Here is a 26,789-nt window from a genome sequence, read left to right as displayed (position 1 = left end):
ATGCACCCTTAAGCTGTTCATTATGTTGATGAGAGCAGGAGCTAGTTTCCTGAAATCTGGCACAACATAATTACGACAGCAAGAGACCATTTCCACTCTATGGCCTGGTAGCATTCTAGGAAAATATGTTGCAACCTAATTATCAGAAAGACGTATCTTTCTAAATAAATGTCAAGGTGGCAGCAGTAGGGAGATCAGATTTCTCCTCAAAGACACACAGCAGACAGGGAACAAATTAAAGGAAAAACACCATGACCTGAACTCACCTATACAGTAGGTGTTTGACCCACATGTTCTCTCTATCATCACCTTCATCAGAACACCAAAGGAGGGAATAACTTCTGGAAGAATGGTGTCCAGTCCTCCAGTAGAGCCCCATAGACTTTCTGTTAATTATGTCAGGGAATACTGAATGTGAAACACACTTGATACTAAGACTGGGGCTCTGGAGCGGGGCTCTACGGATGGAAACACTGATCTGTCTGTCGGTCAGTCCACCGTTTTGGTCCAGACTGAAATATTTCACAAACTATTGACGGATTGCCGTAACATTTTGTACCAACATAACAGAATGCGTAAAGATAAGATTTATGGATTTTGTCGCTCCTTCTCATCATTCTTTTTCTCACTTTCATATGTGAGGATAAACTCTGAGTCTTAAAACCACACTTCCCATGATGCTTTGGGCGATGTAAACAGGAAATGAAATGTCGCCACGGATTCAGTAAGTTCTGAGCTGCCTACTTTGAGACATTTTATTTTTAATACATTTATTTACAATTTATCACCATTAGAAGTATGCTAAATCATACCTGGCTGGCTTTAAATGATTTTACATGTATTGTATACATTTTAATTGTTTAATGCTCTTGCCAATGAGCAGATGAGACTGAGACACGGTATTTAAATTTTCAATTAAAATTTTATTTTTCAGAATTTATTTTTTATATTGTTGTTTTATTTTATTTATTAATTTAATTGGAGATAAAACTTAGCTGAATTTCAGGAGCAGGGCCACGCCTCAGTCACTCCCCCGCTTCCGGCCACACTCCTATAAATACCTACCCACTCTAAGCCTTGGCTCGGCTTTCTGCATCCCACCCTCCCTCCCTCTTGTTAAACTATTTTACCCATGGTTATCATTTTCCATAGCCATTATCCTTCCGTCCCACATTATCATTTTCCATCCTTCATTATCCTTCCGTCCCACACGGAGTCCGGGGGACCTGCAAGGCCCGGGAGCCGCAGTGGATCCTCAGCTAAGCCTCCCCCAAACCGCTACTGGTTAAATCTCCATCAACCATTCCTCAACGCTCCAAATAATCGACGAAGGTTCGCCCTCGGCTGAGGCGGGGTCCTAGATAGTGAATTACATTTTCATTTGATGTTATGATTTTCAGTTTCATTGTTTTTTCTTGCTATGTGAGACTTTGTTGATGTCAATCCTTAAACCTGCTGAACTACATGACCCAGTGTTTTATTTTTATTCTCCTCTCAACTCCTTTTCTGTCTGGTTTTCTTTCTTGAAAATATGAAACATGGAGTTATTTGTTACTTTTGGATACCGTATTTGTACATACATCTCCAGTAATAAAACCGCTTTCTGAAAAAAAGAGAGAATCAGCTGATGTGTTTGCAAAGTACTCATCATTGATCATGGATCACACTGTAGGAAATATAGGTTTAGAAGTGTGCTTTAAGAAATTATAATTAGAAGTGTTTAAGAATTCATAATTAGTCATCAATTAGAAATGTTTAAGAATTCATAATTAGTCATAATTACAGGAGTGTTTTAGAATTTATAGTTAGACATGTTTCTCAGTAGAATTAGTAGCACCTCTTACAGGTGGATAATGGTATGTTAGCAAGTACTTGGAGTTTGCCATCTCCTTATCTTTAATATAGTATGTTTAGAAGTAAGGCTGAGGGACAGAGAGACTTCTAGACAGGCATTTGCAGGTTGTACCCGTGCGAGGGTCTTCGCCAGCCTGAAGCCGGGAGGAGACTGTCGAAGTTAGCCAATAGGAATTAAGATGGACAATATGGGAGGGGATTTCAAATTGTGACCAGGAAGTGCCGGCCAGAGAATCAGTCTCTTTCCTCTGGTCTCAACGGGAGGGCAGCTGTGCTTCTACTGGGATCAGGGTAAAATGCCTCTCTGCGCAGAGAATATATATCTATAGATACTGTAATTAATGTGCTTCACTCTGTAATTGTATTAGATTCAGTAGGATTAAATACTTTTTGATTGTAGACCAGTTTATGGCAGATTTTATTATCGCAGCGACTCTACTGTAGAACAGCAGTGGAGCGGAAATCAGCGGCCTTCTCTCTGTGGGGTAGAATTCAAGCCTCCACAACACTGATTCTAAAAAGTATAAACGTATCATGTCTGTGTGAACAGATTTGAATTCGATGAGAAGTACACGCTGCACATGTTCAGGAAGCAAAGAAGCTTCCCTCTTCTTTTAGTCAAAGTGAAAGAAATGTTAAGCATGTACAGACTGAGCAGACACAGTTTTGGTCATGGTGACTGGCTGCTTCGGGAAAACAGAGCTGCTCAAAGAACAGACTTTACAAAGATTGTCAACTGGGTCACTTAGGACAAGCAGCAATGATATATGGAAGTTCATTTAAGTCAAAAAACATTTGAGCGAGCACATAAGAGGCACAGGGGGGCTGATTTATGAACAACAAACAAGGCGTGAGAGCGAGCGAGGACGGAATCATGAGTGTCGATCGATGTCCTGAGCCTCCAGAGGAATCGTGTCACTGGATTTGAGCGAGCAGCACGGCTTCCTTCGAGTGCTCGCAAATCTGAGAAAACAGCTGGAGGAAATGGGGAGAACAGATTCTGAGCTTGGTGCGCACAAGCTCAGGGATTTGCTCTCAAAACTGTTTTTCTTCTTTCTTTTATTTATTTATTTTTTTGTTGCTTAAAAGTCTGTCTCTGTGTGTGCACAAAAACACCTTGAGTTACAGATTGGGAGACAGCTTGTTGTGTTCTCACTTGGTGGTTTTGGTTTAAAAAATTATTAATTGTAAAAATGCCTGTGTGCAATTCAGTGTACATGGGTTCATACAGTAGTTGTGTGTGTGTGCATAGGTGTGCGTGTCCATGGAAGAGAGTGTGTACCAGCAAAAATAACGTGTGGAGAGCGGGCTTGAGACAGACAACTGCAATTACACAAGGCGTCAGCGCCGCTGTAGAGAGGGGAAAGGGCATGCGCTGCACGAACACACGCACGGGAAAAATGCAATCACCGCACACATGCATCTCGTTTGATTGGCTGTGATGCGTGAGTCCGCAGGTTTGATTAGAGATGAGCAGAGGGCTGGTGAAGCCACTGAGGTGAAGAGAAAGGCTATAACCCTGTCAGTATAATTTAGAGAGGGAGAGAGAAACCAGTGGACCCTGAGAAACATCAATCTATATGCACTTCTTTTTTATTGTTCTATTTCTTTATCTATTTTTTGGATATATCAGTCACCCTGGTTAGTAGGCCGATAATTTATCTGGTTTATTAAAACCTGACTGGTGTATTTGTTGTTAGACTTGTAAATAATTACAAAGATTACAGAAATTATAAAGATTTACATTGTTTATTTGATCTTTTTGAATAATTCTTTGCTCTTAGAAAAACTGATAACACACACACACAGAGAGAGCAAGGGTTAACATGAAGGCATTTAACAATTCTATTTGTCCAAGGAGATTAATAAAGCAGTTATTTTTCCTCCTCTTAAAGACATTAATATATTAGCCTTGGGTTAAGATCCTTTACTTAAACTGTGAATCAAAAATGTTGCTGTACGCTACTTTAGTTTTACTCTCCAATTTTTTATTTTTTGACTGAATTCACATCAAACACCACTTAACAGAGCGCATCAGCGGTCATGATAAAAACACCGACTTTGAAATGAACAAGAGAAACATCAATAAAACATAAATTCTGCAAGTTGCAGAGCCTCTTATCCTGCTATATAGATGGCAGGTACTACCAGTTATAATGAGTGGCCTCCGTTATTATGCCATTATGCACCAAACACACACAGAGAAGCATTATGATGCTGTCGACACTGTAATTTACCCTCAGCATGACCACTACATATGTAAAACAGATTATATTTATTCTACTGTTAAAGGTCTTCATGGGCTCCATGACATGCTTATGTAAAACAGGACATGCAGTGAGTTGAGTGCTTGACGACATCTGGTTTAGTATATTTTTCCTTAGTGATAACAGTATGCATGATAACAGCTTCTGAGGCATTATATCTATACTTCTGGTGAAAAATGTTCATCCTTTTGGGTGATGCCTTGTGGCAACACTCTGAAGCATCCTTGGTTTTGGGTTAAGAGAGCTAAACTTGTCGATGGAAAATTGGCAGGTTAAGTTCATGGGCTGATTAGAAATGTTGTGGGTGAGAGTGAGTTTGGGGGGGGGGACCTTTTCTCGCCCCGTGTCGTAACACCACCGCCTGCAGCTGCCAAAACCGAACCACTCATCCACTCCAGTGCTGCAGTGGAGGACTTATTAAGTGGTCAATGATATGAGTGAAATTACAGAGTTGCTGCTGTGTGTTTATCATTTCATTTTTTTAATCCTGTTTTCCCGATGACTAATATTTTTCAATTAATTCCCCACATCAAATAAATGGCTGTTAACGCTTTGATAACACAGAGATTGATTCCGATGGCCCATTGCATGCTGCAAAAAAATGATGATTATATTTTCTTTTATAAGGTTTTTATATAATTCTGTAGCTTCCCAGTGGTGTCGCTTATAGATTCAAATCTGAACATTCACATGTTGGTTGAAGTAGTTCTGCTACTTTACCATTAAGCTCTTCTAAAAACTTTTTCCCACGTGACTTGACAGAGCTTCCTGCATGATGACGCTACATGTACAGTCTATACATAGTCAGCGGGTTGCATACAGTAACTTAGATGGCGGTCGGCACGCTACAGTTTTAGAGAAGCAGAGAGTACCGACCACAGAAGCTAAGCCCTGTGTGCTGTCGCAACCCTGGCTGTTGACGCCACGTTACTACGGATCCGAAATTCACACAAACTAACCCATCGAGGCAGCAGTGCAACTCCTGTGGTCTGCGAGGTACAATTTACTGCTTTTATCAATGGAGTTGAAGAACAGCTTAAGTTCCTTGACATAAAGGGCTGTCTGAGAGCAAGTTGTGAAAATACTCTAATACAGTTTATACTTCAACTGCAATGATTTTTTTAAGTGGGCCTTTTTTTAAGGTGGCTAAAATGACCCACCCACAGCCGCTCTATCTTGCCTTCAGACAGCGCTTTTCGACAGCAAACTGAAGTCATTATATTGCTGTCTTCAAATCCACCAGATTCCATTGACAAAAGCAATAATTTTACCTTGCAGAACACAAAGAACACATACAACCCCACCTCAAGAAATCCTAACGAACTCTTTCAGCAGTTTCCAAACTCAGCATAGCTACAGTTGACTTGGCTACTGCTTGTGCTCATTCATGACCTCATTGATTAGCTTAATTAACCTACGTCACTGCTCTGTGCTGACGGCTGAGTGTGAGTTTACGTTTGAAAAGCCTGTAAAAGAACCCAGATTGACCGTAGATTTTTCTGCCAACAGTTTTCTGCCAATGGGGTAAAGTATTACTAGTCTCATACGATTTTTTTTTGTCATTTGTTTTTCAGTTTTTTTGTTTTTTTTAGCAGTTTCAACAACAAACTTTGTGATTTCCCTGCCTTAGGTGCTTACAGAGGCAGTGAAACGTACAACTATAGATTATGCTGAAGTGAGAGGGACACAGAAACCTCTCAACTGAATTCTCTGTTCTCCTGTTCTGCCCTAAAACCAAATGGGGACATAAATCCTCTGCCTTTTGTTGTTTTGTCCAAGTATCTGGTTCAACACTGGAGACCCAGAAGAGAGCAGAGAGGTTCTTTGGGGTCACATTCCTGCTGAAGGGGCCTCAACTTCAAGTCTCTGTTTTTCTCTGTCTGTATCAAGCTTCAAATTGAGTTCATCTTTATCTTTACTTTTACGTTACAGAAGTCCATGGCACAGATGATAACACTCATTTCACTAGCTTAGGACCCCGCCTCAGCTGAGGGCAAACCTTCGTAGATTATTTGGAGTGTTGAGGAATGGTTGATGGAGATTTAGCCCGTGGCGGTTTGGGGGAGGCTTAGCTGAGGATCCACTGCGGCTCCCGGGCCTTGCAGATCCCCCGGTCTCCATGAGGGATAGGAGGATGATGACTATGGGGTGAGATAACCTTGGGTGGAATGGTTTAACAAGAGGGAGGGAGGGTGGGATGCAGAAAGCATGAGCCAGCTGAGGCTTATTAGCTGAGGGTAGGTATTTGTAGGAGTGTGGCCGGAAGTGGGCGAGTGGCTGAGGCGTGGTCCTGCTCCTGAAATTCAGCTAAATAAATTTATCAACAATTCACTAGCTTAGGACCCCGCCTCAGCTGAGGGCAAACCTTCGTAGATTATTTGGAGTGTTGAGGAATGGTTGATGGAGATTTAGCCCGTTGCGATTTGGGGGAGGCTTAGCTGAGGATCCACTGCGGCTCCCGGGCCTTGCAGATCCCCAAAATAAGTCCCCCTGAGGAGCAGGTTGCCTGCCCGCGCGCTGGTCATTTGAGCTGGCGAGTGTAAAGTTGGTAGGCGTGGGAAGACAGGTTATCGACAGTGGAGTTCTGCAGGTCGATGATCGGCAAAATTAAGTAAGGTTTTATGGGTTTAAAGATGGCATTGGATATGGCGGAACCGATGTTGGATGGGTGTCTGCAGGAGGGCGGATCGTCTGAACTTCTGGAATGAGAACCGAGAAAGCCATGGCGTTGCGGTGGCCCAGACGTGAGCTGCATTGACGGACGGGTGTCGCGGCATCATTTGATGATTGGGTCAAATCATCAAACCTAGCGACTGCTAGGTTGTCAGGAGTTTAAGAGATGGACTTGCTGGGCCATCCGTGGCCCCACGTAATGGCTGCAGCAACTATTGGTCAGATTTCGTAGCATGAGGGGAAATGACTTGGCATCTGCTTGCGAGATCTGAGGCTAGTCTACGGCAAAACGTCTTCTGTTGTGGAAACTCCCCAAAGACGGCAGAGGGAGCGGCATCGTTGTGTTGACCAATTGTGTGGGTCCATCGCTGGAAGTGGACGGGGTGGGGGCACTGGCATCCAGGTGTCCCGGTTATGGCAACTTGCTGTGTTTTCTGAAAGTAGGCGGTGGGGGGCACTGGCATCCCGGTGCCAGGTGTCCCGGCTACAGCAACTTGCTGTGGTTGCTGGAAGTAGGAGGCGGTAGCACTGGCATCCCGGTGCCAGGTGTCCCGGTTACGGCAACTTGCTGTGTGTTCTGAAAGTAGGCGGCGGGGGGCACTGGCATCTCGGTGCCAGGTGCCTCGGCTAAGGAGACATGCTGTGGCTGCTGGAAGTAGCCGGCCGGGGGGGCGCTGGCATCCTGCGTTCCATTGTTGCTTTATGTTCCGTTGTTGCTTGCTGCGTTCCGTTGCTGCGTTCCGTTCCATTGTTGCGTTGCTGCGTTCCGTGTTTGCTTGCTGAGTTCCATTCCGTTGTTGCATCGTGGCGTTCCGTTGTTGCGTTGCGTTCAGTTATTGCGTTGCTGCGTAGTTGCGTGGCTGCGTTCCGTTGTTGCATTGCGTGGCTGCATTTGCGCTGCGTTGTTGCGATACGTTGTTGCTGCGATGAGTCGGTGCTTGCTGCGATGAGTCAGTGCTTGCTGCGATGGGTCGGTGCTTGCTGCGATGGGTCGGTGCTTGCTGCGATGGGTCGGTGCTTGCTGCGATGGGTCGGTGCTTGCTGCGATGGGTCGGTATTTGCTGCGATGGGTCGTTGCTTGCTGCGATGAGTCGTTGCTCGCTGCGATTCGTTGCTTGCTGCGTGGCTGTGTTGTTCCATTGCTACGTTGTTGCGTTCCGTTGTTGCGATGCGTTCCGTTGCTGCGTTGCGTTCCGTTGGTGCTTAGAGAGGGGGACAGCTTAGAGAGGGGGACAGAGGAAAGAAGACCTGGCAACCCGGTGCCTGGGTATAGGCCGAAGAAGGGTGGTGTAGGGGAAACTGGGACAGGGCCCTGGAAAAAAAGTAAGGGAAAGCGAAGAGACGGACGGGTGAATCCAGCCAGGAGGTGGGATGGAATACTGTAGAAATTTAAAGGGAGGAAGAGAGTCGGCATCTCGTTGCCGCTAAGGAAAGTAGAGTTTGCCTGAGGTAGTGGAGGGGGATGAGGGGTGATGCGCTTCAACCTGGCAACCCAGAACTTTGTGGGTTGGAGGGCGGAGCTTCGGGGTGCGTGGTGGCGTCACGGTCGTTGGCGTTACGCCGGTGTGTTTTGGATGTAGGTACGTTTGTGTTTTTTAGCCTGATGTGACTTTAGGAAAGTTGTGAGGAGTTGGCACGGTTTGCTTTGTTGCTTCCATGCTCTTAGCAGGCGGACTATGGTCCAGTTGGAGGTCTCAGCTGGTGCGTCTTCAATGGGGGACCTGGCTGGAGCGCGGAGGGGTGGCGGCGTCTTTGAGCGCGGCGTGCCGGAGTCGTCGGAGGCTCGTTTGGAGGGTCTGGAGCGAGCGAAGAAGGAGAGAGCTGGATTTACATTTCCGTTGTCTACGTCTGGAGGTGGCGGGTCTCCCACTGCCACCGAGATGCGAGTTATAGGACGACAGCCGTGGGTCTGAATCTTCGTATTGTTGGATTCTGGCGGGTGGATGCAGCTGGTCGGCGAGGTGGAGATCGGCGGGTTTGGACCCTCTCGATGGCGGTTGGCGCCGTCTCGTGGGCGGCAGGTCGAGTGCTTCCCTGGGCTGTACGGGTGGCCTCTGGGGAGGCGAACTGGTCATCATCGTCGGATGGCCTGATGGACGGCAGATCCATGTTTTAGGCGAGGTAAGGTTTTTTGTTTTTGTCTTCTCTGCATGGCGTTCTTGTTGCGAGTGCAGAAAGCACGAGCCAGCTGAGGCTTATTAGCTGAGGGTAGGTATTTGTAGGAGTGTGGCCGGAAGTGGGCGAGTGGCTGAGGCGTGGTCCTGCTCCTGAAATTCAGCTAAATAAATTTATCAACAATATAATGACAGCTCGAGTTCTGATGTCTTTTAATACCTGCAGAGACGTCGGGTTTTACTCATCAAATCTTTGAATTCCTCAGTGAAAACACGACATGTAAAGAGGAAAAACAAACACTGCTGAGTTGCTCTCGCTGTAATCCCATCAGAGAAAATTAATTAAGCCCGTTCTGCTGCCACGCCAGCAACACTTCTGGGCCACCAAAGGGCACAGTCTTTGCCACAAACAGCTGAGATCTCTTGTCTTTTTCAGTGGACATTATGTGTAGCCAGACCTTCAGCCAAAAAAATAACAAAAAGGATGCGAGAGACGAGAGACAAAGCGTTGTGTGTCTGTATGGCATTAACAATGTCTAATTTAGGCTCAGCAATAACACTGGCGGGCTCGCAAAAGCAGCATGAGTGACAGGAGGGGAGATAGTATCGCAGAGTAAAAGAGAGAGGTTTGGTAGTAAATTACCGGAACGTGTAATTTCATTGAACATCGTGGTGAGTGGAGAGCATGAAAGAAGAAAGATTACACAAAGAGCTACACTATAAAAGAACATGTTGCTGCTGTACGAAGAGGCCAGGACTCATCTGCATAATGCGTAATGCTGTCATGTATAACCAACGTGCAATAACTCTATCCCGCTCGCTCATGCCACCGCTCTCTCACCCTGTGACTAAATTGGAAACTCTACAACGGATGCCACATATTGCTTTCCTATTCTTAGTCCGTCTTTCTCTCTCCAACCAGCGTTCTGCACACCGTCAACTGATTCTATCCTCTCCTCTTCCTTGCCCCAACGCTCCCGCAAAGGTTGAGTTTTAAATTGTCATTAGACGTTCGGATTGCGCCTGTGATTGGTTCATACAGTGCTGACACTGATGATGCGCTTGTGTAACGGTTGATACATTTTTTAGAAGTTCCTTTTTGATTGGACGCCAAATGGCCAGGAATAAGTTAACAGATCAAGAGATAAATATTGACGGTCCTATTTAGTCGCACCGGAGTGGTTCAACATTACTCTGTCTGGCAGATTGTTTAGCTTTTTCTGTGCCTATAATTGTCGAAGCATTACTTTATATTCATCAAATGCCAGAAACTAATCAGCTGTAATAACTGGGCAATGTTCTTATCTGAAGATGCAGGTATACAGAAGGTTTGAATTATTATCTTATGAATTAAAGTCACACCATTATATATGCTTTATGGAAGTGTTGTCAAAATAGGAGAAGTAGAAAAAAAAGTGCTTCTATTTCCTAAACAATCAAGTGCAATCACAGGATGAACAAGTCAAGTCTGTCATGGAAAGGTACGTATATTACTCGAGCACACTACACCTCTGATTTGAGCAGGTGGTATGTTGATCAGGGTAATTGAAAGAAGACGGCAAAGGACTTGAAAGTCTGTGAGAGAAAGCGCCTGTGAGGTATACATTAAACTTTGAATCACTCTTTTTTAGTTTTCATTAGCAAAAGTTGTGGATAGTACCTGGTACTTTCCTTGGTACTAACGCGGTCGAGGGTTCAAGCGAGCTCAGCCGATACTGGAAGGTGGAGTTAAAACACTACAAACCACCGATTGGTCAGAGAGAATCTGACCAGGGATCAACATCCCGCACGAATCCAACATTTTTAATCAGCCAAGCTACCGTCAATAGCAACCGCAATTTTGTTTGTACTCTACCCAGATGATCACCGATGAAGACCTCACAGAGTGTCGTGCTGAAGATGACGTCACGGCATTCAGCTGAGAATTCCGCCTACACCATCCGCAGTGGAAAAGGTAAAGACCTCGTATCAAAAGTGAGTTGGGTCGAATCGAGTTGACCATGCAGTGGAAAATATTTTAACATGTCTTGAACCGAGTCCAAGGCTCAAGTCTAAGTTTAAGTAGTCTCGTATAGCCACAGCCCTGTGTCAGCACTAAAGAGAGTCCACCCATTATCATTTTGGTATTGTCTTGTTTGTCTTTTAACCAATCATTCATCTCGGGCGAAGCTAAGCACAGGATGTAGCAATGGTGCCCTTGCAAAAAAAAAAGATGGCGAAGGGAGCGGCTTCTCAGCCAACTGTAAATGCACTCCAATAAGTTCGGCGACATTCATACGGAAACCTTTTAGAATAAGCACGTTGGAAGGTCACCTAATTCCGCCTCTTCCTGCGATCTCAAGCTGCCCATAAAAAATGCTACAGATGACTCCTTCCTCCACGAAAGAAAACTAAGTAGAGCCCATAGAGCAGCACTGCCTCGTCGATCTTAAGTGCCAGGGGACTCACTTACTCGCAATGGAAGACCTTCCTGGCAAAAGCCATCACCTGCAACGTGAGCACAAATCTGTCGCTGTAGAGTGCGCGCATGGGTGTTTCCTATATTTTTATAATGCCCTTTGGATGTGCACAACAGTGCTGTTCATAGCTGCTCTTGGTTGATGAGACATTCATCATGCGTAGCCAAACAATTATGCACTTATGAATATATTAATCCACATGCGGTCACACCGTGTAACAGCTGATGGGTGCTTCTGAATGTTGGCACTGAATGCATTCGGCAAGTGTGGCGGTTTAAGTTGACACTTTACGGTCAGTTTAAACATTAATTGGAACAACTCACACATGTGCCATGCGGGTCCTGAAGTTAACTGGTTTAATGGGGATAGCAAGACTGCAGAGCTTGAGTCCAACTGGAATCCCACATGCTTAATTATGTATGAAGTTAAACGGTACAGACAACACACTTGAGCAAAAGCGTCCATCACCAGGCATATGGTGATACAGCTTCGGTCAACATGCTGCCGCCTGAGATGGAGGAAAAATCATAATGGGTTTTATTTTCCCCTTATAGTTTTTCTAGTGTGTGCAAACTGCTTTGCAAGTTTGCACACATGTATGCAAAACAAATACACACACACACAAATCCATAGGCGCGCACACACAAACACACCAGTCATGACCAGCAACGGAACTGGTGAATGTGGAGAGAAAGGCAGGCAGAGACGGCAATAAAGGAGAGCTGGAGGGGGATACTCACCTTTTTATTGCTAATTAGAAATATGTGAGAGTGTGAGATAAAGAGAGAGAGAGTGTGAAAGAAAAAAAAATCAGTTTGAGGTGATGTTAATTTAGTTACAGCTCCTATTTCTGCAAGATCAATTTGCCGGAAGGAGAGGATGAGCGCTTTTGTTCATCTCTTAATTCCCATATGAGGTTAATATTGTACAGGATGTGTAGCATTTAAAAGCATGTGTGCCTCTGTTACCTGAGGGCAAAGTGACACATGAAGCAGGAGCATCACATACACATGAGCCGTGAAATCAGTTGATCGGCATGGAGCGGTGCTCCTTGATGTTATCAAGAGAGATGCAGTGCTTTATTGAAACTACTGCTCAGATCTGTCTTGGTTTGAACAATGACATGGAAAATTAACACTATAACGGTGGATCTTTTTCCACTAGCCGGTTGGTGTACTGATACAAACACACTGACACACAACATTTATCTTAACACCATGTGATCTGAACAGCGGCATATTGAGAGTTAGTCTGCATCTTGACACAATGTTGTGTTCAAATCCATGAAATCAACAGCAATTACATGTTCTAATTGAAATGTCAATGTACAAAACCAGACTTTCTCATTGGGTCCAATTTGGGATTTTTTCCGCAGCCTTGCTTAATTCCATACTAATCCCCCTCCATTAAATTGGTAAACTACGCATTACAAGCATCAGAGAGAGGAATAATACAACAAAATGCTGATGGGAGTAAATTCATCAGCTCTTCAGATTGTAACCTAAGCTGCAATAGACCTTTTTTATATGAGACCTATATGTAGAAAATCCTACATACATTTCTGAAATGTTATTTCCTCAGACAAATGTCTGTGGAAAGAGGAATTAAAGGTCACTAGTTCAAATCCATGACCTTAAACAATCTGTATCTGCCTGAATGCCACCGGAAATCCTGTACCCTATAAGATCATATTTATTATTTAAATCCTGGTGGAAGATTGACTGAGCGTGCTCTTTGCAGCAATCCCTTGCACATGCAATTATGCATGAGAACTACCTCAGGCCAGCTTAATCCAATACATATGCAGTATTAAGCACCGTATAATTCCAGATAAGTATTCACCAGCCTCTGGTTTCCACAAAATTGAATATCGTAGTAATTATTTCCCTTTCGGTCTCTGTAAATGGACGATAGGAAACCAGAACCTCCAGTCCTGAAAAATTAAGCCAATGTGGAAGTGCCTTAAACTTGCAGTCTCTCAACTGGCCGTCAGGGGGCAACTCGTCTGGTTGCAAAAAAAGAAGTTTGATTGTTTCTCTCTTGATTTATTACCTCAGTAAACATTTTAAACATGAGTTTATGATCTTAATCTCTAGTTTCAAGTCTTCTTCAATACAGCATGACGTTCATTTCGTAAATTATGGTCCATTTAGATTCAAATAGACCATAAAGCAGGGTATGCTTTAGGGCGTGGCTAACTTGATTGATGATTGACAGGTTGCTACCGCTACCATAGCCATATAAGGCGCAGTCTAAATAAGGTCACGTCCATTCACTGGTTGCAAAAAAACAAGATGGCAACGGCCAAAATGCCGAAATCGAGACTTCAAAAATGCAGCTCACAAACCAGTGAGTGAATTCACAACGCCTACGTCCACTTCTTATACAGTCTATGTAGGAAATGTACATTTCAGATGCAAATAGCTGTTCTTAGTCTAATTCATGTCAACTGAAATAAATCTTCCCTGGATATTAACCTCATAATGGCCATAGAGAAGAGGATCAAGTGATCAGGATTCATATGCTGGGTCTGTACAAAACTGCATGGCAATCTATCCAATAGATGTTGTGGTGGACCGACAGAGTTGTCCTAGTTCTTGTCTGGCAATAGGGTTGGATTTAAAAGGCTGCTGTGGGAATAAGATCCAATCTCTGACTGTTGACACTCCAGTCACATGCACTCCAGCGTAAGAAGTTAGTGAGCCTCCTGCTGTCCTGTAGCCCTGGAGCCACAAACTGCTCCAGCAGAGCAGCTCATTGGTCAACAGTGTTCGACTGTGATGGTAAGAAACATCTCCTGACTGCAAGCAGTACATACATGTTTCCATGCCTCAGCCAACCGCTCCCTCAGGTCATCGCTATAAATACCAATGTGTAACCATTTCACCGGTCTGGTTAGGTAAACGTTAGCAGAAATCCTTCGCAGGCTCTTCTGACGGCCCGACATGACTGCGTGTCACGAGCTCTGGATGTTGTGGGGCCGCTTTGATGTTCCCATCATGTGCCGTCTGCGAAGCAGAAATGCCAAGGAGAAAAAAAATTCTTCAAAAGAAAGATTCCAGCCTGATGCACTGGTTGAGGGAACTGCAGCGACAGGCTCTCTATGCTACTGTTATGTAAGGTTAAATATAATGTATGAGAGCAGCAGTCCAGATAAATGGGCAGTAAAATCTACTCTGTGGTTCTCAGCGTGAGCTGATCTCTCGGGACGAGGAGGAGTTATGTTAGTAGTTGATATTCTTATGATAGAAAAGTGTGACAAAAGATATGTACACACGTTGCTACATGGGGAAGATATACAGTATAACAGTTAATGGGTACCAAATAGTTGCCATTAAATTATCATTTGGATACTGGATTTAGTTTTATCAGTTTTATCGAGTAAAATAAAAACTTTGATGGATTCGGATAATTTGTTTTATTTTAATCTGATTGGGGAATCTTTGAGGTAAGAAAGAAGACACTTTTTACCTCAAAGATTCCCCAATCTGATTAAAAAAGAAATAAATACTGGTGAATTACCAGTGAGCTCAGCAGTCACCCCCTGCACAGCAACTAGAGAGCATGAAAAGAGCTAAAGGGAGAATGAATATTGGACTTATACTGACACTCGACACTAAAGGAATGCTAATGTTGCTCCATGTCTGCTGAATGTTCAAATATACAACTGACATCCATTTAAAAAAATCAATTAACACTGCTTTAACCATGACAGCAATATTTCCCTTTTCTTGTTTAATTTGCTTAACATTAACTTCACTGTGCTGCAGTTGCCGCGCTTGGATAATGACGGAATAATTACTGACAGAAATGACGATATTTAACATTTTAAACTATCCATCATTGAGTGCAATCCAGGGTTATGCTAAATTGTTCAGCATCAACATTCTGTTTGGCAAGTCGGTTGCTATAATTGACCTAAGTGGATCGTGAGCACACACACACACACACACATACAAGGATGGGTGGTGTATTCATTCAGTTTTTTCAATTCAATCTTATTTGTACAGCCCAATATCACAAATTTGCCTCAGAGGGCTTTACAATCTGTACATCAGACGATGTCCTCTGTCCTTGGAGCCTCGCATCAGGAAACACTTTTATTTAGAAATCAACAGTGACCTTACCAATGATCTACCACTGATTAGGAGGAGTTGTTCACAGTCTGTGTTAGCGATGGCGATGCCAGCCAGACACTCTCATCACCCCTTAAACTCCTCTGTCTTCAAAACTGCAAACGGACACTAAACGGTTTCTACTGCTCACCAATTACGGCCGGCCGGCCTTTGGGCTCACTAATCCTCTCCATAGAGCATTAAAAACAGATCTCTGAAGCAAAGTTACAAATGATTCTTCCACTGGTGAGAACATATTGATTGGAGTGCAGTAAACTGCTTTTGCTGCAGCTGACTGCACCATAGGCACATTTCAAAATACTGAATACTGAAAACCCTCAGCGTAGTACACGTGCATGACCTTGGCTCATTGTTTGAATGTCCTCTCTGTTAGAGCGCTTCGCTTGCACAAAACATCTCAATAAAAGCTACAGTTGGTAACTTAGATAAATACATTAGTAATCACTGCTTGTGAACTCTGATCAAACTGTCAAGATAGACTGCGCTGATCAAATATGAATCAATATTCTGTTACTGCATTAGCTACTTCTTGCCTCAAATGTTTTCAGAAACATATTGTAGTTACTTTTTGGCTGTAAAATGAGAACGTTTTCTCCGGCCGGTGGCTGACTGTTTTCAACATGCTGGCTGGGTCACAAACTTTTTAATTTTCCAGCTTAACAGGAGAATAAAATATGTTTCTGACAACAGTTGAGGCAAGAACTAGACAATGCAGTAACAGAATATTGATTCATATATGATCAGCGCTACCTAGTCTGACAGTTTAGTGCGTTAGAGACTCTTCCTCTCCTCTGATTGGTTGTTTTCCTTCGGGCATTGTGGAATCTAGCGAATGCCATTAGGAGCACTAATAGGAGGCGGAGGAACCTGTGTTTTTCCCAGAATATATCTCATGAGCTTAGTAACTTTTATCATGAAACAGTGTTGTTATTTTGCCACTTGCAAGAAATTACGTCTCTCATAAGGGACTTCGCAATTGCTCATGTGCAGACGTGCATGTTCGTTTTCTTGATTTGTTCAATAATTCCAACTGTGCAATACTTCCATTAATAAGGCATTTATACTTGTTTTGGTTATACCTCTGTAATATATTGTAGAATCATGTACATACTTTACAATTTATTTTACTTTTTTTTTTAATATTTTACATGGTCCTTTATTTCTTTTATTTTTCTCATATTTCTTTATAAGGGCAACTGTAACATACTAATTTCCCCACAGGAATCAATAAAGTATTCTGATTCTGATTCATTGGGAGAGGAAGTATACGAGGCAAGTTTCTAATATTACATGTGAAAAACGGCTCAAACTAAAGGGGCACGGCTGCTTTTCATGGCTTCCTTCTCCTCCCTTCATCCATCGTTCACCGTCTATCTAATTAGCCAAAGTCCGGTGGGCGGGTCTGTCATGCAGGAAGCACGCAAACACACTCATGGAAACACACGGCACCATGCAAAACAGACATAGACATATATCAGCACTATTAAAACTTTCAATATCCAGCCCCACCCACCTCGTTTATCTCTCTGTGTCTTGTCCTTATTGCGCCTTCTCTCTCCTGATTTATGGAGATTCATCCCCTTGAGTCCTTCACACTCTATTCTGCCCAAGAGCCCCCCGTGCTTTTTTAACAATCCATGCATTTCTTAGATGAGGGCTTATCAGGTGACTGGGGGGGAAACCCAAAAGAAATGAACATCACCGAACTCCCTGTAAGTATCTTTAGCAGTGGAGGGTCAACTAACTCTCTCCGTCTCTCTCCCCCCTACTCCCCTCCTGCTCTCGTTTGTTCACATTGTTGAAAAAAAACTCATGCCTGTAAGATGTCAGCCAACGAACTGCAACATATCCCTGTTGTCTTTTGATAAACAGTCAAAACTATTCCACACTGATGTAACAAACTTATCTGTTCAAGAAATATGTAGCGTTTCTTGATGGAGAGGGCTACAGATTGTCTCCTGTCCTTGACTATTCAATGCAGAGAAAAACATTGGAAATACAAACACTTAAGTTAAAGAGTAGGCTACCGTCTTAATACAATACTTTCTAGTCTTGTAGGCCATGAAGTGAGTCCTTCACTGTCACTTACATGGGGGCGGGGCGAAGGCCGCTAATGTCAGGGAAAAAGCTCTTAAAACCCACTGCACACTACCGGCACAGCACGAAAACAGCCGACGGACAAAGTTAGCGGCTAGCTTGTAAACAAACTGCAGCATTTAACAGCGAAACAGACACAGATATTTCCCTCAATAGTAGGTGGAGACCAAATTAGAGCTAAAAAGGAGAGGGATTTATTTATCGGGTGGACACAAACACAACTCCAAATTAATACTAATGCTGTACTGTCTCTGCTCGATGTATATCTTACTTTATCAGCTTCATAAGGTGTTAATATGTCATTGTTATACTTACAGCTTACTGCCCCCAAGTGGCCCAAAAGGTTTAGGTATAAACTAGGCTTCAGCAGTCAGAGTTGGCCAAACGAAGTTGATGTCTTCCAAAGTTACTACAGAATTATTTTTGTTTCCCTGGCCGGTGTTTTGTTAAGTAGCTGTGGTAGAGAGATACGCTTACATATGGCTGCCATTACAAAGACACCCACTTCATTTGGCTAACTGCTGGAGTCTCATTTTAGCTCCGGCTATAGGGTCACTTCAAGGAATGATTGCAATGGCCAGTGCAATCATAAGTCATGTGAGTATTTAATTAATTAAGACGGATTTAGGGTTGAAAGTAGATCTCCTCCCGCCCACAGCTTTGGGCATCGCTGAACACACTCAGTCAATTTTACAAATGCTCTATCTTGCGATGTTAATGAACGTGAAAAATAATGTGTGTACAAATGAACAAACAGACATACTGGGCCGAAAAACATAACCTCCTCGGCTTGGGTAACTACGATTTGTTGACCTAACGTCAGTAGTTTTCTTGTTGAGATGTGATTGTGAGTGATGGTTACTGCGGTGACGGTGGTTTTGGCAGGTAGCTGCTGCCCCCCTCTTCAGGGTACAGCGTACCAGCACTGAATCTACCAGAGTACTGCACCGTAACAACCTACTTTCACCCCTGGACAGACTTGAAAGAATCTGAAACCATCCTTTAAGTCGGCTGGATTTCTGAAAGCTTAGTTGATTCTGAATGAAGCCACCCGACCAAAATTAATCAACTTGAGCTTTTCTTTTAAATACTTTTTTTTCATTTTAGATGAGGAATTGATTAAAAGCTTGCCCAAGATTTATTAAAACTGCTATGTAGGGAAGTACCAAACATTGTCCCATGACCCACTCTGAGCCTCACGTTTTAGTCGGAGTACACTGCGTCAACCATTTTGATTGCTTACAGGATATTCAGTCACTTCAGTCAAACTGTCAGTGTTGCCAGATGTTTCCCCCCGACTCGATCCTCAAAGCATTCCCCTGTTGTCATTTTACAACCGTCCGTGTCGCTGGTGTGTGTGAAATATTTCAGACAAATTCAAATTGCTTCCTGAGCCGTCAGATGACAGACGATCACGTCAGGGGAAGAGGATTAAAGTGTCTCTCCGTGTCCATCTCTTCGTGTCTACAGGAGAGAGTTGAAGACCCCTTTCCCCTTCATCCACTCTGTATTCGTTGGCCCAAAACATTACCGCAGACAATTAAAAAATCGCTTCTGTCAATGGCAGAGGTTATTTTGATTTGTATCAACCCTGTGCTCTATTGATTGAAGTATGCTGTGAGTCTTTTAAAGTGCCTGTAAGACGGATGGAATAAAAGAACCCTTGACAGTTAAATTAACTGCTTGAATCGGGATAATTATTTAGGGATCTTGGGACATGAAATGAAAGATTTTTCTGAGCAATTCTTTGCTGTTTCAGGTGGGAATGCGGTGGAACAGTAATGAGGCAACCTAGTGCTGCTGTGATGAGTCATAACTTTCTCTCTGTGTAAATATAGAACACCTACACGGAGCCTTTGTAACGGGACACAAGGGGCAAAGAGTAGAGGAAGCTTGACGGAACTCCTTTATTGAAGAGCGTCACGGTGCGCGTGTGCACATACTACGGGTTTAATGTGTCCAAAGTGAATAAATCACTTCATTTTGTTTTTCCATAACCACTGTGGGGCCTATAACAGGTGTAACTGCACAACAACCAAAAGCAAGGACAATGAGCACATTTTTGTAGGGCTTCCACGACGCTTACTTTGGGGTAAGGGGTAAGGGGATGAGTTTTGCATTACAGTTCAGCTAAGGGTAAAGCATGTAGTCGTGGTTAGCGACTACATGCTTTCGGAAGGGAACCCAAGTCAACTGAATGTCATCGGCCTAAAATTACTAGTGCTGTGGATCTACGTGTGCTTGCAACAGATACCGAGACAGAAAGAGAGATACGAGACTGAATATGAAGATAGATAAGACTGGATCTTCTTACGCTCTCATTATATATTATATTAGTGGCAATGCATAACTGAGGAAATTTAATAATTGACACAATTCAAAAAAATCCATGGCCGGCCCTCCATCAAACTCTTATTAAATATTGTTCATTTGTGGATCCGATGAATTACAGGTCAGGGATGCAGCGATCCAAGTTTTTCAGTCCCGATACCATTACAGATATCTGGGCTTTGGGTATCTGTCGATACAGAGTAAAGATCTGATACCAAATAATTAATAAGCTTGATGTCTCACTGTGTGGAAGTGATTGGGATCATTATTTTATGTGTAAGGCAACATCAGGCTTGACTTAAACATTGCTTTACTTGGTTTGTAAAACAAAATGTAACAAATAAATATTAAAATATAAAAAGAATGAAATAATAAATAATAATCTTAAATAATAATAATACTATATAATATAATAACAAAAATAATATTATACAATAATGATAATATTATTATTAATAATAATAATAATAATAATAAATAATTTACCGGCAACTTGGTAACGTTTCTTCAAGATTAACAGGAATTACAATTCAAGTGTAAACCTTCTTTAATGCAGCATCAAATAGGTCAAAACTAAAACAGGAATTAAAATTCCAGTGTATAATATATACATAGTATATAAAAATAGATTAAATTGTTGAGATCTGTCTCATTGTCACCTCCAGGTATTTGAGTCAATTGGCACCTGCTGCATTGAATCTCACTTTTGTACTTCACACTTTTCAGCCATGCAACATCTCTGTAGAAGTTGAGCAATGAATGCAAAAAATAGATTTTCATACAACAACTATGATTTGAAAGGGTGCAATTTTCAAGTGCTAAGAGCTATGTCTTCAACTACGTCTGAACAAGCTGTCATGATGAACCAAAGTGAAGTCAGTGACAGGCTACTACAGCACAGCTGTTGGTAATTAACGTTAATCCCGCGAGTTGGCCAAACTACAAAACAAATCTCTGGTTCTCAGCTGGTGTCTGTACTATTTCTGCTCCTCCAAAGAATGTTTGAGAGAGAGAGAGAGAGAGAGAGAGAGAGAGAGAGAGAGAGAGAGAGCACTCTGCATCATTTTGCTGAATGGTGAGTTTTCATCTACACAGGTCATATCACATCATTTTCACTAGAGACAGTTAGCTAGCAGCTACCTCCAAGTACTTAGTTATTGAGTGAGTGACAGCGGGCCGAAACTTCTGAGCACATCATTACGTTATTTTGAGTTGATCCGTATGTATGCCCCGAGTTAAGACCACCAAGATTTGGAGCTGTGAGGCAGCCTGACCTGTATGTGAAGCTAATGCTAATCAGTCAGATATCACGGCATTGTCAGACTGAACTAAACAGCAGATGGTCAATATTGCAGCTATGGGCAACAGTCCATGGTATGGGCAACAGTCCATGGTTTAAACAGGCTGGGGTGACATTTTGTAATTATTCTCAAAGACAGTGAAGCTGGGAGTGTCTCGTTTTTTCCGCTCAATATGCTTCACGTTTTTACAGGAGTGCCCTGATGACCTCGAGTTGAAAGAAATTATATTCAGAGCAGAAAAGTTAAAGCTAAAATTACAAAACATTGACTTATCATGTACTGTGCCATTTCTGACGTCAGCAAACACATCAACTTTAGAACAATGAGCTTTCAGAAAATGTTCACTTACGAGGCTGTGACTCCCACACGAGGGGGGGCAATCATATGGACTCTTTTTGTAAACACACAACCCCATTTAAAGGCAGCATGAGAGTCATGATTATTGTTTGACAAATAATAAAAAATGTCAAATAGTTTTGCTGATAATATATAATCTTGGAACAATGGCAGGACCTCGTCAAGCAAATGCATAATTTCTATCAGAATTTTTTCTTTTTTTTTCTTGTAGAAATAATCTATGGTTTGACTATGCTTTGTAATAAAGCACAGAGGCATCTTTTTTTAAAGAATATTTTCGGACATTGTATGAGACAGTTGACAGTAGGGAGATGACAGCAAATAAGGGGAGTGACAGATGGGAAACGACATGCATCAGAGGAAGTGGCATCAACACTTAATTGTATATATTTAATTCCAGTCAGAAGAACTTGAAACATGTTTTCTCCTCAGATCGCTCTATAGTAGAAGATAAGAAGGAGCTGCCCTTGGATAACAGATCACCAACCAGGTCTGTGTTGACAACTCACTGCCAACACATAGTTATATTCTTTTTTGCTATGTATCACTTTTTTTCTGTTGCGTTCCAGATTGAATTACTATTTTCATAACCCCTTCAACTGGGTGGCCTACATCTTAGCTAGAATTAATGCATTCAATGAATTTCATGTCTTAATAGTGAGCATGATTGCAATGACCTGACGGTAACCTGATGATATTACGTGATTGCACAAATGTTGCAAAAGATTAAGAGACATTACTGCCACTCCAATGGGAGAATCTAGCGGCCTCCACCCACCTATCAGACTGATTGTGATTTACTACTGTATCATTACACACAACGAATGCAGCCACAATGTGAAAGACTCACCTACAATGAACCACAGGAGCGCCTGTCTCCGCAGAGCTGCCCCGGTCTGCGATCCCATCCTGTCTCTCTCTAAAACGATCCGCCGACTGAAGTTTGGGAGAGAAGTGAAGGGGGGATGGATGGAGGGGGGTTGAGCAACCGCCGAAGAGCTCAATGAGTGAGAGGTAACATCATAGGAGACAGCAGTTGAAGAAATCCATGTATTGCGGCCGTCCGTCGGGTCGGGGGATCCTCTGCTGTATCACCTTTGCGCAAACTGCTCGAGGGGGTTGGTGGAGTGGCGGAGTTGGGGCGGAGGGGGGGGGGGGGGGGCCTCGCTCCTGCTGCACCTGAACTCCCCCGACACTTCCTTGTCACCGATCCTCTGTCACCCACGCGTAAAACATATTGACTCGTAAAGTTGCAGCTAACTGTCCCACCAGTCCGCCCCGAGGAATTTTTTTTTTTTTTTTTGAGAAATCCGGAGCGCGCTCGTGAAGTGTGCCCGGCGTTGATAAACGGTGCCGCGCGCAACGGGACGCACCAGCCTGGGACCGGTGGAGCGGAGAGACTGTGTATGTGTGTGTGTGTGTGTGTGTGTGTGTGTGTGTGTTGAGGAGGGTTCACTGCGTACTCTGCGAGGACACGACTGTGGGTGAGCGGTGGGGACACACGAAACAGACCCAGACATAGCAATTACTGCGCGGGGGATGGGAGAGGAGGGGAGGGGGATTTTGGGTAAGGGAGGAGGCGCCGGACCCCTAATGGTACTTTTCCATTGGTTAATCGGATACCAGCTTCCGCATGACAAACCACTTAATGAATCAACAAACTAAATACACAAATAAACAAACAATGGCAATCGAATACAGCCAGTCTGATTGTATTCCCTGAAATCGTTGTGACATCATCTCAGATTTAACATCAGTATTATAGAGACAAGTTATAGATGGTATATTCTCTTTAGAAATGTTGGTGTTACCATTGAATATAAAAAACAAAAACGTGTGTACATGGGTCGTTTACGGCTAGGACAAATATAAGGCAAACTGTCCTGCAACTCCCCCAAAAACTTTTCAGGTAACGTCATTTCATGGATCTGAAGACAGGTGCAGTGAGGATACGATGTGTGCGTGTGTGAGCTGTTCAACTTCGCCATCTAGTGGTCACATGGAGCGTTACAACGCGGTCTCTACATGAGTCGATCAGAGTTCTGATACTGTTGATGTTTTGTATAAAGTTTTTTTTCTTCATAATGTCTTTATATTCTTATGCATGATGATGGATGATTACATGTCTCTGTTGTTTTGACCACAACGCACTTTATTTCTAAAAGAAAAGATGTTTTGAATGTCAGGCCTAACACTGAAAACTTTAACAGTTTAAAGAGGTTTAAGCCAAATCCAAAATTCGGCAGACAGGTCTGATTGATATACCATGTATAAACAGTGGACGTTGTTGTCGTGAAGTCACCCATTGATTAGTGAACTGCCGTTTTGAAGCATTTTGGCTGTCGCCATCTTTGGTTTTTTTGCAACCAGTGAACGGAAGTGACCATTTTTGGACTGCGGAGGAGTGACATAGTCAGACGTTTTTGCTTACTGCGCAACTTTTATAAGAATGGGGCCCAGCCTCCAGTTCTCTCTATACATCTGTAGTTTGCATAAGACAGGAATGGCCAGTAGCTGCTGACTTTATTATTTGCCTAGTAGCGCGTACCATTAAGGCTCACAGTGACCGGCCTGCTGTTCGAGTTCGGCACCGGGGTCCTTTACTGCATGTCATATCCTCTTCTTCCCCTGCCTTTCATGTCGGTCTCCCTCACTGTCAAATAAAGCAGAACAAAATGTTTCTCTCCTATATTTCCTCATAAATTTACTCAACTCATTCCAACTTCACATTGAAATTATATGTGCTCTGCATTAAAAATAAAGATGAATGATGGGATGTCCAAGAGAATATTGAATAAAGTTGTGTGAGTTTGAATGTGTTTGGCTGCACAGCAGTTTGTTATGACTTTGGCTGAAGAGGAGACAAACTCATAGCAAGAACTTTTCTCTGCCTCAGTTTCTGTGGATCATTACAGGAAACATCTAAACTGGTCGTATAAGTAGAGACTGTTTTCACACACACACACACACACACACACACACACACACACACACACACACACACACACACACAAAAACCCCACATTGGAATGAATATAGTATGCAGTAAGATATATATATATTTTTTATTTTGTATTTCAAAGACCAGTCTAGCTATAACGTTTAGATGTTTTTGGAGCCATTTCAAGTGGATAACAATTCCCTCTGTTTTGCTGCAGTTCAGTTTGAACTCAAGGCCTAAACATGACTCATCCACGTGGGTTGACGAGGACCTAATCTTTGTTGTTTTGTGGTGTTACATCAGAGCCATGGCAGAAGCTCCCAGACAACAGAAACTCAGAAAATGAAAAGGCTGACAAATCATCTCCCACAGACTGAGAGTAAGAGGAAGGTCTGTGCTTGATCTTGATCTTTCCAGACCAAGATCAAGCACATCGTCCTCTGCCAGCAGTTCACGCAGGATGAAATGATACGTTACGTTTTACATGATACGTGTTTAGGATATAAATTTTAAAAACCTTGAAGAAAAAAAGAAAATGTTTTCTTTTTGCTGTTGGACAAATGGGTGAAAGAGATACAGTAAGGCAGACCACGATGAATCTCACTGTGTATCTCAAACCGAAACGTGTTTGAGGAAGAATGCAGAAAGATTGAAGAAGAGATGAAGCAGAAAGATAAGTAAACCAATTCTTAAAAGAGAACGAGAGAGTCAAAAGAGAAAATAATAGAAAGTATTGATGACAGACATGAAGCAAAGTGAAAACTGATGGGGGAAAGCTCTACATGCAGAAGAACTGGGACTAAAGGCAAGTTAGAGGAGGACTCAAAAACAATATGAAATGGGAAACTATATGAAGGTGTCAATTTGGTCTTAGAAATGTTAGGAAACCCAATAACTTGACCAGTGATGTAATAAAATGTCTCATAATGATTTTTTTGATGGATATTGCATTTGAAGTTCAGTGTTCTATATTTTGTGGTTTAAGAAATTAAGAATGTTATACGACCAATAGTGGATTTGATGTGACGCAACAACATCGTGGTCTCCCCCATCATAATCAGTGGGGGTGCGATTGAGTAACAATCCAAAACGTTCCACTTTTAAATATACTTAAAGCTACCGTGATGAACTTTTAGCTGGTAATGAAGAAGTCTAACTTTAAAGGAACAGTGTGTGAGATTTAATGATATCTAGTGGTGAGATAACAGATTGCAAGCAACAACACAGCCCTCCGCTCACCCCTCCTGCCCAAGCGTGAGAGACCTACGGTGGCCTTCAGGTATGGATAGGCATCTTGAGGATTATATTACTACTAGGATCTACTCTTATCAATACTCAATATCAATGCTTATAATTTAGATATAACTAAATATTGTTTCTAGAGCAGCAAGAGTTATGTTTAAAACAGCAAAGTCACTATAAAGTCATTAATATCTCACTGGAAACTAACTATAAATGTCAACAAAATGAATAAACAATGAAGAATACAGACATCAGTCAGTACCAGTCATTCCTTCTATATTCATGTTTTTATTATTATTGTTTATTTTATGCACCAAACACCAAGGCAAATTCCTTGTGTGTAAAACTGTACGCAGGGCAACAAACCCTATTCTGATTCTGAGCTGATTATATTGTTCACGTGGTTCCAGTAAATCAGTGGATGCACCGGGCACACTTGTTTGTTCTTTTACAAAATAGTTATTTTGTGTAAGTGCAAAGATTAGTGCAACCAAGTAAGGTAACTAGCTCCATCAAGTTCACGCCACGCTAGAGTAAATGATCCTATTTCATGTCCAACTCGGGTCTGAATGTGTCAGGCAGCAAACAGCCTGCTGCAATTTAACCCGTTGCCAGCCGACCATGTCTGCCTGACCATCTCCAAGGCAACCAAGTGTAAACGCACAGCAGGAGGAGTGCGGGAAGAAAACCAAAAAAAGAAGAAAGCAGAGGAAACAAAAGTGTGGAGTCTGCTGAAACGGATTTTTACAGATTTTAAATTGAACTGTATTAATTATAAATACTACATGCTCTAATATATAAATGTTCTTGATGGGCTGGATAAAAAAAGCAATACATAACAGAAAGCTTTTTGAAAAATTTGGCTCTTATTAAAATAAAGTACTGAATTTTCGGAAAATGTAAATTAATTGTCCTGTCATCAGTTCAGTCAGGTCTTGTGGACATCGAGCCGAGATGAAAAATGATTTTACACGATCAATCACTGGGCAAAATGTATTTCAAACGTTAGATTTGATT

The 26,789-nt window shown here is 42.5% G+C and overlaps 1 protein-coding gene across 1 annotated transcript in view; it reads right to left on the bottom strand.

Annotated features, from left to right (window-relative positions):
* Positions 1-23,097, bottom strand: part of ramp1 (receptor activity modifying protein 1) — a 65,324-nt gene extending 42,227 nt beyond the window's left edge. Inside the window, exon 1 of the mRNA XM_031877899.1 lies at positions 22,440-23,097. Coding sequence (XP_031733759.1) covers positions 22,440-22,497 — 58 coding nt within the window. The 5' untranslated portion in view covers positions 22,498-23,097. The remainder of the gene's footprint in view (positions 1-22,439) is intronic.
* Between the last annotated feature and the right edge of the window lie 3,692 nt (positions 23,098-26,789).

Source organism: Anarrhichthys ocellatus, unplaced genomic scaffold (assembly GCF_004355925.1).
Source record: "Anarrhichthys ocellatus isolate YVR2014 unplaced genomic scaffold, GSC_Weel_1.0 scaffold154, whole genome shotgun sequence".
NCBI classification, from domain to species: domain Eukaryota; kingdom Metazoa; phylum Chordata; class Actinopteri; order Perciformes; family Anarhichadidae; genus Anarrhichthys; species Anarrhichthys ocellatus.
Note: the sequence above shows the minus strand (reverse complement) of the source record. Positions and strands in the feature narration are given on the sequence as shown.